Source organism: Cygnus olor, chromosome 3 (genome assembly GCF_009769625.2).
Source record: "Cygnus olor isolate bCygOlo1 chromosome 3, bCygOlo1.pri.v2, whole genome shotgun sequence".
Taxonomy (NCBI): Eukaryota; Metazoa; Chordata; class Aves; order Anseriformes; family Anatidae; genus Cygnus; species Cygnus olor.
Window position 1 is genome coordinate 84,325,135 of NC_049171.1, and position 16,953 is coordinate 84,342,087.

At 38.1% G+C, this 16,953-nt stretch overlaps 1 protein-coding gene across 1 annotated transcript in view; it reads left to right on the plus strand.

Moving 5' to 3' along the window:
* Positions 1-16,953, plus strand: part of KIF26B (kinesin family member 26B) — a 295,268-nt gene that overhangs the window by 114,507 nt on the left and 163,808 nt on the right. The window contains exon 4 of the mRNA XM_040551406.1: positions 7,047-7,213. Coding sequence (XP_040407340.1) covers positions 7,047-7,213 — 167 coding nt within the window. The remainder of the gene's footprint in view (positions 1-7,046; positions 7,214-16,953) is intronic.

Genomic DNA, 16,953 nt, shown 5'->3' on the forward strand with positions numbered 1-16,953 from the left:
TTTCATTTAATGGCATGGGCTCTTGGGTGTGAGACAGAATTAACTGCATCATGGCACTTTTGATGGGAGGATGTGCATGTGTCTGTACAAATTGGGATTTTGTCTTTGCTGAGGAGTGCTAGATCTGTGTTCAATAGCTATCTTGTTTATAGAGGGACATGGGATGTGGCTGCAACAGTCAAAGGTCATTTCTCTTTTGGACACCAGGAAGCTAGAGACTGCAATTAAGCGCTAGGTGCTGTCATGGTAACTAAGTAATGTTTAAATGAAAATAGTTTATGCTAAATACAGTCTGACTCTTCCTTGTTAGAAGTAAAGCATAATTAGCATTCTTGCCATCCCAGCGATTCCCCCTTTGACAAACCTTACTCTTTCTAAGGACGCATTGTTTTATGTTTCAATACAAAGTCAGTACCACTACAGTAGCCTCTTCTGCTAAATCAATATTTCAGATTTTGTGTGGAAATTTGAATAAAGCAGGAGGAAAACATGCCTGAGGACCCTCCCTTCAAGTTTCAGTTTTTGCAATGAATAGTTGCCTTTGGTAGCAGTATTTGGAGTATTTACATCACAGACTCTAAAGAGCCTGAATGCAGCAGTTGTGCATGTCCTTTTTCAGTCTTTTCCTCATGGAACACATTCTTTTGATAGGAAAGGACTATCAAGAATTGCTCACTCGGTCTCTGCGTCAGCAGTTACAGTGATCTCAAGCTATAGCAGCTTAGTATTCTGCTGTGAGAGGAAAAGGTCATAATCAAATGGCAAGATGCTATGAGTGCCCTTAGCTACGGGGAGCTGGTTACCATTCAAAAATGATTTCTTCTACAGGTGGGTTTTGTGCTGAATATTTCCTGAAATATCACCATTGTTGTAATGAGTGATTTGTGGCAGATGCAGTGTGTGTCCTCCATTCTCCGTGGTATGTTTAAGATGACTGCCTCTGCAAATCCCTACCACTTTCAAGTTGCTCTGATTCAGTGGTGTTATTGTTCCTTTTTGCCCTGTGAAGGATGTGTTAAAATTAATTTGTGAGTTGTGTAGGAAGCAAAAGAATCCTCTGTCCCTCTACCTTCCACCCCCAAAGCCCCACTCCAGTTTCAGTAAACACTCTACCCAATTTACCTCAATGTATTTGAATCTGTTTAACAGTGATCGTTGAAACTGACTCTGAAGTATTTCCCTTTTCTATTTTCACATGATAATTTATCCCAACAAACAAATTACAAAAAATTAAGTACATTAAACGTCAATTTACCAACTTTTCTCTTTCTCTTTGTGGTGCTGAGCACAGTGGATTCTAGCTGTTACCTTGTCCTTTGAATAATACCATAGATCATTTCTTTCTGTGTTTTTTTTTTATTAATGCACAGAACATAATGCAGAACTTGCATGTTCGGCAAAGGGAATGAAGAAGTCAGTGTTTCCAGAGGGGCTCAAATAAAGGAGCCAAATTGTAGGAAGAGGACCTACTGCTTATTGATACATTCTCTTGTTGAGAGATGCTCTTCTGCATTTACTTGATTTTGCTTGAATAAGCAAATGATTTACTGTGAGATGCCTCTCTCATTGCCTGTTTCATTACTCCCATAGACCAGAAACTGAGCTCTTTGAGCCAAACAGGAAGAATAACTTTATCTTGTTATCACTGAGAGTAAACTCTGATGAGCCAAAAGGAGTTGGACAGAAGGTAAAAGATGAACATTTTAGAAGAGTCAGAACACCCGATTGTGTGCAACGGAGAACTTGAAATTAAGCTCCTAAACTTGTAGTCTAAGCAGATATATAAGAATTTATGATGTTTTTGGTGTGTGAAAGCTTTGGGAGAGGTATCCTTTAGAGCTTCCGTCATGAACTCATCTTTTAGAGGGAACCTTTCACAAGAACATGTTTCTTGGTAAATGTAGACATTTGCTGTCTAAAATAAGTCAGGAAGTTATTTCTTCAGTATTTATTGGGTGGAAAATTAAGGGCTGCTCTGAATCAAGAGTGGATTGCCAAAGAAGTCATTTATGAGTCTGCACGTATATGAAAGAGCTTTCTACTATCAGTTTCTTCTTGCTAGTGAGCTTTTCTCTTCAGGTTAGGATCTTTGGATGCTGAAGATTGCCTTATAGTGACTTTGGACACAGATTTTTATCTTGAATTTGGCTCCAGACATGGATACATTTCATAAATTTCTGTGCATCTAGTTCATTCATCAGTCATTGAAGTTTACTAGATTTCAGGGATGTTCCTGGGTGCATCATGTCATCCAGAACAAAGAATGTTTCACATCTTTCATAAATGTTAAATTCCATTTCTACAGTACTTCCAGTTGGAGTCCTCAGCTAGGGGCTTTAGAAACATGAATGAGCTTGGCTGTAAAATGCCCTTACGTAAATATAATGAACCTCATATTGCAGATGGCAAGTCGTATTCACAGAGTGACACTTTAATTGGAACAGGAAGAGAATCTAGGCTGGTTGACACCTGTGGTTTAACTGCAGAGCAATCTTTATCCTATGAAGTAGAGAATTTAAATCATGACTTATTTCCAGCTCTTGCTGTATACTGTCAGAAAGCAGTGAAAGAAGAGGTTAATGGGTGCCTTGCTTTTATGAGACAGGAGAAAAATGGGGTTTGGGGAGGGACATCTGTCTTGTTCCATATGCACTTAAAAGGTTTTTATTGAGGCATGAAAGGTTGTGTTGTTCCATGCTTTGTCTTTTTGTTGCTTATCCATGCACTGATGTGCTGCCAACAATTCAATAAAGGAATTTCTCAAAATATATCCTATTAACCTATCTTAAACCTCATGTATATGGTATGTGGGTACTAACAGAAGAGAAAGGAAAGAGAGTCAAGAATCTGTGCTTCTTTTCCCCACTAATTCCAGAAACTGTATCTAGTGAGAGAGCAGTGACACCGAAGAGGCAAATTTATGTGAATTGTACTTGCCAGGCAAACATAATTTACATTATTCTGTTGTGTCTCCCTTCTTCCTGCAAAAGCCCAAGTTCAAGCCATGATTTTCAACTGTGTCTTTTGAACTAGGATAGGGAAAAAGAAATTTTCTAAGATTTTCTAAATTTCTAATTTATTTTATTTTACTCATGTTTGTATATATGTGAACTTCAGTGAGGAATGTAAGAGTAGAAGGGATTATCTGGTACTGTGACTGGAGGACAAGGCAAATGGGATGGTATGATACCACCAAAGCCCACCCTTCAGTTTGGTATAACAGTTTAAATTATTTGTATGCTCTCTGGCCTATGAAGCAAAAGAAGGAAATACAGTAGAACTAGTTATTGTTTCGGAACACTTGTATATGAATTTTCTGGGCTTATTTCTGTCCACTACTTTATGTATATGTATTGAACTCTGAGAATAAATGAGGATTTATTAGTCAAATATTGTAGGCATGTATGCCGGTGCCAGGTGAGGTGCTTAGCCTGTGGATTGACCCAGGTGTTGAAATTTCTGCAGCATAAGTTGTACTGGACATGAAAAAAAAGGCTCCCAGCCTGGCCTAGGATTTGGAATAGCACTTTGCCCTTCATCACCTCTGGCTGGGTGTCCAAAGGGACAATTCTGTAATTAATTGTCATGTTCTAGTTTGTTCTCCAGTTCTTGCCTTGATGTAAGGAAAAGATAGCAATACAGTGACTTGAGATGCTCCTTCAACCAAAACCTGACGTTCTGTTTGAGGCTGGGTGTTGCTGTATCACAAGGTACTTCTGTGTGTTTTGGCCTCTATAACATGAAGTGGTGTTGAAAACTTCCTGGATGAGGAACAGTAGAACCTTTGAAATTTGGGGAAATATTTCAGCTTTCATTGCTTCTGGAGACATTTCACTGTGAAAAAACCCCCATTTTGGCAGGCCAAGGAAGCAAGTGCTAAAACTGGAAACCATTCCTAGTTTAGGAGATTCTGGGCTGTGATTTAAGACAGTACTTATTTTGTCTTAATTTGCCTATACCTTGTGCTAAGCAAAATAACGTGTCTTCCCATTTCGGTATCCTTGCAATACACTGTCAGCTAAGAAGTGTCCCAGCTGAGGCAAACAGCAAATTAACAGAGCAGAAGGACAGACAGTATGCACATTTGGGAGTTTAATTCTGAGAGAGCTCATGCTGAGAAATGGATTTTTGCCCAGGAAGCGTGCCAGCACAAGTAAAGAAACGAAGCAGTGATGCTGGACCCTCAGGAGCAAAAGGGTATGTAACAAGCCCAATGTGCCCCATTATCAGTGTCCATCCAGGGCAGCTCTGGGAGGGCTCTCTGACACGGCTGTTTACACTGGAATGCAGCTTTTCACAGATAATGCATCATTATCAATGTCAATAGTAGCTTCCTGCTTTCTGCAACAAAGCAAGCTTATGTTACTGAGCAGGAAGAAGAGCTGCAAGGAACTGCTGCTGCCTTTTCAACAGGCTCTGGTGGTCAGTGCCATGCAGATGTTTCACAGCTTGCAGTTTGAGTGACTTTACCATCCTTGTAGTATTTGGATTGTATTAGTATGGCATGATAACAATAGCAGTACTACTGAAAAACCATGGAAGCAACCTCATTCTGCTTTAGTTCGTAAGTGTATGCTTTTCCTAAAATGAGAATAACTCATCTGTTTTCTCTCTTTGTCCTATGGATAGTATGGTGCTCCACAAATACAGAATTTGTAAATATGTCTGATTATTTCCAGCTTCTTACTCAGTTCCTCTACATTTTTAATATAAATTCTTGTACTTAGGTCATGCTTTCTTAAGATCTTCATCCCCATTTGTTAAAAGGCATTAATGTTCCTTTTGCTGGCTAATATCTATTTCTGTTTGTGTGCATAATTTAGGAGGAGTGGTGTATATTTGTATCTTTTTAAAAGAATCTCATGTCTCCTTGGTAAGAGAGTATTTGATTTTGAGCTAAATATTCAAAAGTTCATGAACCAAGCATCTCATCAGCTTTTGAGGAAGCCTGAGAGTAATACCTTTCAGAAAATGTGCACAATCTGTGTGAAACTCTTTATTTCTTGTTTGCTCTGTCCTGTTCTTGTTAATAGCATTTGTCAATATGTGTGGCTCACATAAAATTCTCCATAATTGTAGAAAACATTTAATTACTCCTTTTATGTCCATAGCATGATGCTGCAGTGTATGTGGAAACTCATATTTGGAACAGCAAATCCTTATTTGGCAGTAGATGGGGAAGTTATGATTGCAATTGAGACTGCAGTTGAGATAAGTCAACTCATTGGCTTAACTGCTATCAGGTTCCTGCGCAACTGAGCTTCACTTCCCACTTCCCTGTCAGCACTGATAACTGAATAATGATCACAGAATCACAGAATGGTATGGGTTGGAAGGGACCTTTAAAGATCATCTAGTTCCAACACTGCTGTCATGGTCCATCCCTGATTTCACCGATATGAAGTGGATGGACTAAGACAGAATTAAGTTTGTGTATGTATTCTGCTCTGAAGGAAGAACTTTTAAAATCTGACTGCTTAGCAGTGGCCATTGTGGCAGATGGTGAGATTGGTTTCAAGGTAATTTGAGATGGATAAGGCAGAATCTTGTGCCAGTTCATTCATGGCAAATGTAAAGATCTGAGTTAACAAAAATTATGGAAAACTTCAGGAAATTATTGGTTAGTGAATTCAAGTGTATTGGATGTCCCAAGTGGACATGTGTAGGTTAGCAGAACATTGAAGAGAAAAAGTCTGGTTGCCTGCATGCTGAAAACACAGGGAGGTACTGGCAGCTAGCCTAAATTCCTGAGTTTTAACACTAAGTAGTACGAGATGATTTAAGTCCAGTATTTCAGCCTTCTGAGACCCACTGCTCATTCATTATAGCGAATCACTAAATCAGAAGGCTCAGTGTGCAAGTAACATCATTGGGGTACTCTCAGCGACTTTACTGGTTCCTCATCTAACACAGTGGCTTAATTTAGTGCTCCTGTAAGTATTACAGTTAATTGCCCTCAGAATAAGTACAATAGGGATAAACTCTTAGACTGTCTTCTGAGATGTAGCAGAACAGATAACACTTTTCTATACAAGAAGCAGAGGTGGATTGGAGGTTGGTCAATGCCTATGGAATAATCTTCTGCAGAATGAAAGAATGTTAACCATATTGCATGCTGTTTCGCTATCTAAATGAAATCACAGTTCTTCAACTTCACATTTAATGACCAAAATGTTTAACAGCTGAAATAAAGCAAACCTAACTAGAAAGAGAGTTAACTACAGGATGATCTCGAGTACTTTTCTTGATGTACCTCACAAAGATATCCCCTTTCTATTGTGGTGGTATCACCACCTTACTGTGATGATAAGGAAAGGAATGAGAAATGAAATAGAATACATGAGTTAAGCAAACTTTTTGCAGGAGGAAGGAAGCTATGCTTTGGAAGATTGCTAGCATTATCTGTTTTTCCCAGAGAAGGACTGAGATGGGGCTTCCTAACAAAGAAAATGCTAAATTGGCCATCAGAAGAATGAAATCATGGAGTGTTTAAAACCTTTTAAGAAAGCTAATGAAAGTGAGTGGTAATGATCCCAATTTTCCAGAGAGATGATAAATAGTCTAGGATCCCAAGGGACTCCTTCCTATGCTTCTGTGTTGGCCTTTCTGAAGAAAGGTCAACAAAACTATTTAATACACTAGTGCTGTGTTATTTTACAAAGGTAAACTTTTTTTTTTTCTGAAGTAAAATGTAAGTATCTTACATGTTTCTAAGCTGTCTCTTTTGTACCATAAGGGGAAATCCAGTAAGGATTTTGGTTTACGCTTTCTTTTCCATATGGATGGAAAGCCATTGACATTATTGACATTTCTAATGATGGGATGAATTTATCCCATTAGTTTTAATGCAAACAAGGTTAGGTCTGAGCCAAAGTACTGTAGATTAGCATGACAGAAGCAATAAACTTGTTCACAGACCTGCACAGATGTAGTGAATGAAATGCGTCTCTTACTTCATCTGCAACCCAGAGGCACTTCAGGATTAGGAGGGGTCAGCAAGTGAGTTTTAAACTGATGACTCTCACTGCTTTTTTTTTTGTCTTCAGATATCTCAGCTTATGACAGAGACTAGTCGAGAGGGCCTGACTGAAGCAGCACTGAACCGCTACAATGCAGATAAACCCTCCTTGTACAGCTTCCCTGCCTCCCAGAGCACATATGTTGCTACTGACGTATCCACAGGCACTTCGGTGGCAGCATCATTTTTTGCCAGGTAAGAAAGACTTCTCAGATTTTACTTCTCTGGAAACAATTTCTTTCATAGGAATTTCTTTCATTTTGTAGTGAAGACATGGGGCTGACTGAGTAATGCACACATGACAAGAGACATGCTATATATAAAGCTCATCACAAGCCTGCTGAATTACCATGAAAATGTTGTTTGATGCACCTGTGTACATTTGTCTCTAAGATGGGGATGATGCTTCTACCCTCCTCTGTAAAATAACACTTAAATTCTTGATTTGGGATAAACTATGATTGTATTTGCAGAATAATACCTGATCTAGTGTGATTTTTATAGAGGAGAGAAGGGCTCATCCAAGTAAATTTTTTTTTTGAGATAGGCAATCAATTGTGTTACTAACTGGAGTTGGATAGTTGTCTTTGCAGGCAACCTTCAGGTTTGGTGAATTTTACTTACGTCTAGCCAAATTATTAAGATTTATATCTCCAGACTGCATATTTTAGGTTTCTGATTTCAGTTTCTGTCCCTGTCATGCTGTTGAATTGACCTGATGGTCTAAACTCAGCCTCAGAACACCCTTTCTGTTGATCACTGAGCCAGTGTTTCCAACAAAGTTTTCAAAAATCTGATGAAAGTTTCATTTAAAATCTTATGGTTATCTCTATTAATTTGTTAGTAAAAATGGTTTGTTACATGGGCATACCAGCTGATAAGTGAAATATTCACTATTGACAATGGAAATTTTTTTCTGTGCAGAAATATGCTCTCTACAGAACAGACTTTTAGCCTGCTTGAATTCTGGTGTAACTAAAGAAGTTGAAATAATCTTTGTCTTTTAATGTTCTTCAGTAATTAGAAGATTGACTTGGAAAGAGTTGTGGAAGCAATGAAACAACAAGAGAATAAGCTATTTTCACATCGCTTCCAATCCAATCTAGTGAGATATCTGAAACATTGAGTGAACTTTTGAGTAAATGCCTCAGGCTTACTCAGATTAGCTTCTTACCCTTTAGTGAGCCAACTATTAGTAATTCCACATGATTCTATTTCATTATAAAGGAAAACGGAAAACTTATAAAGTTGCTGAACTTTGAAGACTGTAAATCTGGAATGAAGATTTTCCTATTTTTCCTCACATGAGGACTGCATATGTTCAACCAGTGTCACACAATAAATGAATCATGTAAGAGGATTAAAAGCGGTATTTTAGAGGAGCCAGTGGACACTGTTTGGGACATCTCTGCCGTTTTTCTTCACAGATGTGATGCTGCAATAGCAAATGTGAATGAGGACAGTGGTCTTGATTTGCTGCCCTTTTCTGTTAAACTGCAGGCAGTTTAAATTAAAATTGCGGAACGTACTCGTATGGTAATATCTAACTGGAGTGCAGATTGGGATTAGCACATATTTAACATGAATTGATTTATGAAGATTGCTTAACTCATTTGCTCTCCATTGTTGCACCTTTATGCTGATAGAATTCATTTTCTCTTAATATACACTGCTGAAGTGTAGGAAACTAATTAAGTTTACTCAAAATCCCAAGATTAGGTCCCAGCATTTTAAGTAGTACTCTTAGTTTCTAGTTGATGTTGTGAATACTTGGATGTCCTTGGCCCAGCAGAGAGACCCCATGTTTAGGCTGTTTATTTTTAAGCTGTACTTAGCAAGATGAAAGTGACTAGTTTAGTTCGGAATATTATACTAGATTAATGTCAGTTGGGTAAGTCAGTTTAGTTTTAGACTTCAAATTGTATCATCTGCTGATAGTTCAAGCAGAAAATCAAATTCAATCATTTGATGCTTGACATTTTAACAAGAAAGTCCACAATTTGCTTTGAAAATGTGGACCTTCTGTTAATTTTTGTTTTGCATCTGATGCGTCTTTTTGCATTTTTGTGAAGTTGGGGTATGAAGTAAGAACCTGCATGTTGTATGTGTTTAAAAAGTAGAAGGCAGTCGTTAAACTTCTAAGTTGTTTTTTTCTTTTAATATAAACGTATGCCTGGTTTTTTTGAACATATATGTGATGTCATGATTAGATAGATGATCAGTAAAAAATTATTATGCAGGGAAATTTGCTAATATGAAGCTGAGGTTGGAAGCAGAGGAATGGAAAATATTCTTTTGAAATTTGAATCATGGAGCACAGTATTTCACTATGTTCCCTAACAAGCAAAGTGATCTTCAGATGAGCCTCAGATGTAAAAGTAATCCATCATCATAAAAAAAAATAATAAAAAAAAAAATAACTAAGATGCAATAGTATGAAGGAAATGTCAAGGCATCCATGGGAACTTTTGGTTGTAATTACTTGAGAAGCATCAGGAGTGGAACAGAGTAAGAACTAGGAGCTTAGATTTTTTTTGTTGTTGTTCTCAGGCACTGCTGGTCCAATAGCGATACTCACTGACTGGCCTATAGCTGGCTGTGAGCCATAGAGAAGTTTCTGAAGGCCACAGCGACTCTCAATCTTTTGAAAAGCCAGCAGATTTATCAGTTATCTCAATACTTAACTGTCATGTTTCATGATCTATAGGTGACAGATTTCCCAACCAGTTAAAAGGCTTGCAATTTCTGTGAATTGTCATTTGTCAGGATATCGCCGCAAGAAAACTTATATGTAGAATTCCCGTGGGATCGTATGTGACTGTTTTAAAGGAACAAATAATGAAAATTGTCCAAAGAGCTGTGCTGGCAAGCTTATGAATATTAGATGATGCAGGTATGAATAATGAATTTCTGACAGTGATTCTGACATAGAAACTGAATTGAAATGATAGCATTTCTAGTGATGGGCACCAAATTTGCCTTCCTGTTAGGGTTTATCATTCATTTTAGCTCCCAATACCCTCTAGTCCATGCTAATTCAACATCATCTTGCTTCTTATAAGTACTGTATTTGTGATAAAAATAATTCATTTAGTGAATGCAAAATAACGTTAAGATTCTTTACATAAAATTTGGATGTTGTCATGAGAAGCATTGCATCTTTGGGCCTCGTGTCTTCCAGGCATAATGTAGGAGTGTGTCACCACCAGCTGAGGGAGAAGAAAAAGCCTGTGCTAATGCTGCCACAGAACTGAGGGAAGGACCTTCTTTTGCTGGTTTTCATAGTGTCTCTGTGAAGCTCTAGCAGGACAAGGGATGTTGTACTAAACCTTGCTACTATCTCTGCTCATTTCTACACGGAGAAAACTTCTGCAGTGCTGATTTCAGCTTTGACCTGGCTACTCCATGATTAAATCTGGCTTTATGAATTGAATTTTTCTATTTTGATCTAAGCTGTGGAGTCTCAATAGTCTCTTGAAGCATGATATCACAGTGCAGGAACTAGAGTCAAAACTGAACCAAAGCCTCTCAGTTATCCTTAGAACACTCACAGGTTCTTGTCATGTTGGTACTGTTCCTTGTTTGCCCTGTCACAATGAGCTTGCTTTCTGGGAGAAGAAAAACCTCTACTACTTCATGACAAAGGAGAACTGTAAAAGCCTGTCTCTCTTTGGACCTCAAAAAGAGGGAGATAATTGTAGGTTTGAAAGTTGTTTTCTGTTGCTCTCACAAAGTGTAACAGCATATCCTGAACAAAAGCCCACCACCCTCTGAAATCTGATATAGTTGTATTTGGTTTAATTAAGCCTAATGGGAATATAGATAATCTTGAGCGTAACCTGAAAAAATCTGTTCTAGGGATCATCTTCCATGTCTTTGTAGATCTTAAAACACTAGGCAGGGCCACACAACGCTCCTCCTGTAGATGCAGCAAGTCATCTATGTGTTTTTCAAAGCAAATGCAGAAGTATCCAGATTTTTGAAATATTTCTTATTTTGAGGAGAAATGAGTATAGAAATACTTAGCTTCGTATAACTGACATGTAGCTACTCAGCATGGGATAAGCTCTAGTAACAGTTACCTCTCCTTTCTAGGAAAACTGCTGGTGACCCTTTTGACACTCATTCCCCCTCCCTGTGTGGTTTGGCAGTTGTGGGAGGAGGTAAGGCAGTGCTGTACTGGAAAAGGATATTGTGAACGTCCTATTCAAAATGCTCCGATTTCCCTTCCACTCATGCAAATGCTTTTTTTTTTTTTTTTTTTTAATACTGGTACAGTTTCTGTGGGACCCTCTTGATAAAGCTGTTGTGCTAACTTTGACCTAGGAATCCAGAGGACCCCAGAACCTTGAATCTCATGCCTCACTGATTTTTGCATGCATGTGAAAAGCAATCAGCTTATCATATAGCTTTTGATGTTTGCTGTTTTTTTTTTCTTACAGGTGCAATATTATGTGATTTTTGTTGAAATTCACAACAAATTTCAGTGCAACTCTGCAAAACCTTTCCTCCTATGGGGAAGAAAAATCTTTGATGCTCAAAGGCTTAGAATCCAGGAACATCAGGGTTTTCTTCTTTCCTTAAAGTTTGGGGATTGGTTTAAACTAATCATACCATTTTAAGGTCCTGGCTTGAATGTTTTGGAGGTCTGTGGGAAGCTCACAAAAACGAACTTTTCCTGCTGTTTCAACAGTGGGTTTGTATGAACATGTGCAGCGAAAGGGTGTAAGAAACAGAGGCAGAGGCTAGTAGAGAAGGATATCACCTGGAGTGGGTGGGTATTCCTGTACCACAGAGCCCAGCTTTGGCTGGGGCAGCTCCCTGGGAGAAAAATATCTGATTTGTGCCAGTGGTCTGTCTGCAACTGGTGTGGCTGAAGCACTAGCCTAGCAGATGAGGAGCCAGGCCAGGAGTCGCTTCCTGCTACTGCTGTAGCTTGTGCAGGTGCACAGCAGGTGGTGTAGGCCCAGGCAGTACCTCGGTGCTGCTGAGGCCTGGGAGACTTTCTGGAAAGAAGCTGTGACTGCTGTCAGAGCACGAAAGCTGCTTGTCCCATTCCCTGCACCTTTTCTGAAGAAAGTTCTGTTGAAGTTTTGAATATTTTTTAATGGTCTGACTGCAGATGACTCGTGACAGTGTTTTGTCATGCTGAAGAGTGGTGGACACAACTGCATTTTCTAGCCACGTGGTAGTTCCCTGGTTTAGGCACTGCTTAATAAATCTTTGATGTCAAGTAGTGCTTACCTCAGCATCTCTAAGAGAAAACTATATTTCTGAGACTAAGGTGAAAACATATTTTGTTTTCTTGCTGTTCAGACTGTGCAGAACCTTAAAGAATTTTCTTTCATTAGCTGAACAAACCAAGTATAATAGTTAAATTATGGACAGTTTCTCAGACATTTTGAAGAACTATATATTAACAAACCTGATCAGAATTTCAGCCCTTTTCCCTCATCCTCATAATATACTGCATAAGAACTACATAAAAAGAAGAAAGTTAAGAGTAAAGATCCATAAGCTGTCTTTCACTAGGAATGCTGGCAACAAGTTTTAAAACATCAGTAAGTCATTTCCACAAATATTTCTATTTTCAAAGCCTGTCTTGGGGCTGAGGAGTAGGGGAAATTTCAATCACAATGATCTCAGTCATTCTGAAAGATCATGAAATAAGTAATTACATTTGGCACGTAAGTTTGAGTGCACAACTTCAGGGTCTGTTTTTTCTTACTTGCTGAGTATTCGTCAGAAATGCAGGAGATACATGTTCATAATCACTGCTTTTCTGTGCTCTCCATTGCTGTAAGAGCCCTAACAGACACTTGAGAATGACTCTTCCTGTTATTGGTGTTATTTCATGTGTGTAAAGGAAGTGCCAATCAAAAGAGAATCTTGACTCTCACAATGCCAAACGGGGCTAGTGGTTGGGACATGAAGAATATTCTCCCTCTTTTTCTCTGATTCAATGTAAACAAAAATAAAAATGTCCCAGCAGAAAAGACTATATGCTACATGCAAGAATAGCCGCTGTCTGGTAGTTGAGTCAATGATCTGATATGCAGGAAAAGAGAGTTAAGTATGACATCTGGATGAGGGAAAGCAAAGATACATGAACGATCTCAAATTTTGCATGGTAGTTCTATCTTGGGTCCCAAACAATTTCCAGTGACTGTTTTGACTGTCAAAGCTGACACACTCCCCATGGCACTTTTGTTTTGATCAGATCATATCTTTTAATTACAAAAAAGTTTAGTAACAAAATTCCAGACCAGGTCATTTTCTAACAGGAATTGCATATAGTACATGTCTGAAACCGTGGTGCCTGAATCTTTGGATATTGCACACCACTGTTACTTAAACAAAAACTTAAGAAACTACATGCTAATTTAGCCCTGGGTTGGAAATCTGGTTGTGATACGTTTAATTTGGCATTGGGCTGTAAACAAAAATAATTTGAACCTTCATGCCAATTAGGTACACTATATGTTAGTGGCAGGTTAATAGAGGTTATTCAGAGCTTAAAATAGAGACAATAAATCTTGATTCATAAGCAGGATTTTGGGATCAATCAGTGGAACTATGAAAAGAGATCAGCTAAAAATTATGCTTTGATTATCAGAATCCTATACTTGCAGGGATGTGCTGTCTGCTTAGCCTCAAAGCAAATAACTGATAAAAAAGATATAAATCTACCCTGTGTTCCTAGTATCAAATTAATACAGGATGTACAGAGAGTTTACCATAACAAGTATACTTTTCTGGATTAAGCTTGTTTTAAAAAATAGTTATTTAGAACAGATTCATAACCTAAAATAAAAGATAACCATCCAACAACAATTTATTGATAGTTGAATAGAGAAGTTAAAATTCCAGTCCATGAAAGGTGTGTTACTTTGTTGTTATGCCTTGCACTGAAATATGCTACACCTGCTTCTGTGCACTGCACAAATGTTTTCTCATCTGCACTTGCCCCACATCTGGAATGTTTTGTATTGATGGTAACAGCAATAAAGTCATCAATGAATAATGTTGTTATTGACTCAATAATGTTATTATTGAAGTGGTCATCAAGATTTGGAGTTTTTTGTGTAATTAGCTTTTCACAGCCTTGAGAAATCTTGATAATGTTCTAAGTAAAGCTCCCCATTCCTGCCTTTTTCTTTGGATAGTTTCGTGACATGTTTCTTCACTGTGATGCAATCCCCAATTTCATTTTATGAGTATCTGATTCTGTAAAGCAAAGGGAACATAGCATGAAAGTTATTCTGCTTAAGAGATTGTTTTAAAACAGATGTCTCCTAAGTGTACTTCAATATATTAGTTGTTTCTGATATATGTTACCTGAAATCTAGAATCTTAACTCTCTTCTTCTGATCTCCGTAAGAATCTATGGTATTTAGTAAGTTTGTGGACGTGTCTTGAGAATTCATTTGTCCTATTAATTTTTATATGATCAGTTATGTTCAATTTTAAAACCTAAAAAATTTACTTAGGGATACAATACGTTTATATATGCTTTTTTCCCTCTTTTCTACTTATTTTCTCAAGTACAACACCATGATTGTATGGTAATCAGGACCTCCACTCACTAGAAATCAAACCCCGTCCATCTCTTAGTGTCAATAACTGATGGTATTACAATGAAACGGACCAGTGATGCAAACAGATACTTAATCTACTTCATGTATTGTACATGCCTTGTAGGAGGTCTAAATGTTTTATAGTGTCTGTCAAGGCAGAAGGAGGCAACGAAGACACCTCCTGTCTTTAGGAGTTAGCAAAGGCCTTTGCCCTATGTTTCTGAGGTGTTACCTTTACTTTCTCTGGTAGCACCTCACTGATTACTATTATAGATAAGCTTCAGATCTGCAAATCACAGTGCTGGCCCCATTCTTGATGCATCTCATGCTTTGCATTATAGAGAGGTATTGGATGCTGATGTTAGGTCACCGAGGCACCAATTGGTTTTGCGGTTTGCTAAGGAAGGAGGAAATTTTTCATGGATGTGTATTCCTGATTCTTATAGGTGATTTCGAGCATTCAGTACAAAAGTGTCTACATGTATGAAGGCTGAACTCGTGTTGCTCTCCATATACTATGCTAAATCAGTGGTAACTCCCTTACTTTAGTGGTAACTTCAGCCACATCTTGTGATTTCCTGCTGATTTCAGTAGACTGCAAAGGGAGAGGCTAACTAAGGATAGTTTTGGCCTTTAATTTCTAATGGCTTTTGAGTACCAGAATATTTGCTACACACCTGTTCCCTGTTGATTTCAGGAAAACTTATAAGGAAATGAGGCTATTTCCTTTCCTCACAACTCCTTAGCACTGCCTTTTCCTGCACCTGACATCTACATTAAGAAAAACTGCTAGCAGCATATACAGTAATTCTGCAGCACCTGTTACCAAGGACTCCTGGTGTTTAATCTTGGCTTTTACTCTTAGGGCAGTGGAAGTGAAAATGGACAGCATTAATCTTCTGACTTCTAGTATAGCTGTGACTGCCAACTATAGTAGATGCAAACTCATGTTGATTTACTGTTTTGCATATTTCTTGCTTCTCTTGAACCTTGACATAAGAGATCTGATTTATAGTGTTTCTATCTTGCCTTGCAGAGAGAGAAAGATGAATTGGTGTAGTTGCACTGTCTATAGCAGAAAATTATATGCAGTACCAGTTGCTTTCTCCCTCTGTTTTTAACACCACCAAACTAACCTACTCTCAAAGAGATCATAAATCCACAGTAACAAGACTTTTTCCTAAACACCTGGGAGTTCAGAGTGGCAAACTTTTTATTCTAATTACTGCTTTCCTGTTGCAAGAAGTACTGTAACAGTGCTGCCCCAGTTGCCTTGAAATTCCAGCTGTGATCTACCTTGTCTGCAGAGTCTTCCACTCAGCTGCTCAAAGAGCCAGAGTTTTCTTAACCTTGAGAGCAATCTGTTCAACAGCTTAATGGCTTTTCCGTATGATTACCAAGGAATACATACCATTTTATTTTTCTTTGCTCATAGAGTAAAATCTCCAATAACAAAACTGGTTGAAATGTTGAAGCATTTGCTTATTCCAAAGAATTTAACATTAGGTAGACAACTGCCAGTTGGACTTGTACATATTCATCCCTGTGATGTAGTTATAAAATATGAGAAGACCATAGTACACCTGTTTTTACATGACTAGGTGGATGGTAGGAAATAGAGATTTAGAACCTCACCTCTTGATTGAACATGATGCCTATCTCACAGATGCTGTCTGTTGGCAAATTTCAGGAAAAAATACTGGTTTGGTCTCTTCTGAGTAACTCAAGTTCAGCATTACATGCATGCATTGTATGCAGGACAGTGGCTCCAAAGCTTTATACCACACTTCTGTTTTTTGACAATGTAAGATGCCTCTCAGGAGACAGACCTGCTAAAGAAGAAAACAAGAATAAACATGTACATTTAGAAAGCAAGTAGCTACAGGACCAGTGTGGTTAACAGAGACTGTTTTCTCTATGAATCAGTTTCCTAAGACTTCATGACTTTGGGGTGTAGCTTTAGAGGCTTTCTATGATTAGAGAATTTCTAGGGGGCTTTTTCCTCTTGCTTAATAAAGAATTGCCAGCCGTTCTTCAGTCAAAATGTTGACATGATCTGCCTCTCCTTTTCATTGGTCTATTTTCAGGAAATCAGGAGAAATTCAATTACATTAAGGTCTCCTTTTCTGGTTAAAGTTGGTCAATGGATTCAAATGTCCTTATAGTGTAGACAAAGAGATTCACTTAGATTGTGTATTAGTCATTCTGATTTGAGTAACCAGACAAAAAACTAGTCCTGATAACTACTAAAGGTGAAGCAACCTTTGGTTTTATTACCCCAACAATAATGAGAGAAGGGGACCAAACTATTTACTCCATTGTGAGAATTACAGCAATAATCTCTTCGAATCTAAGCAA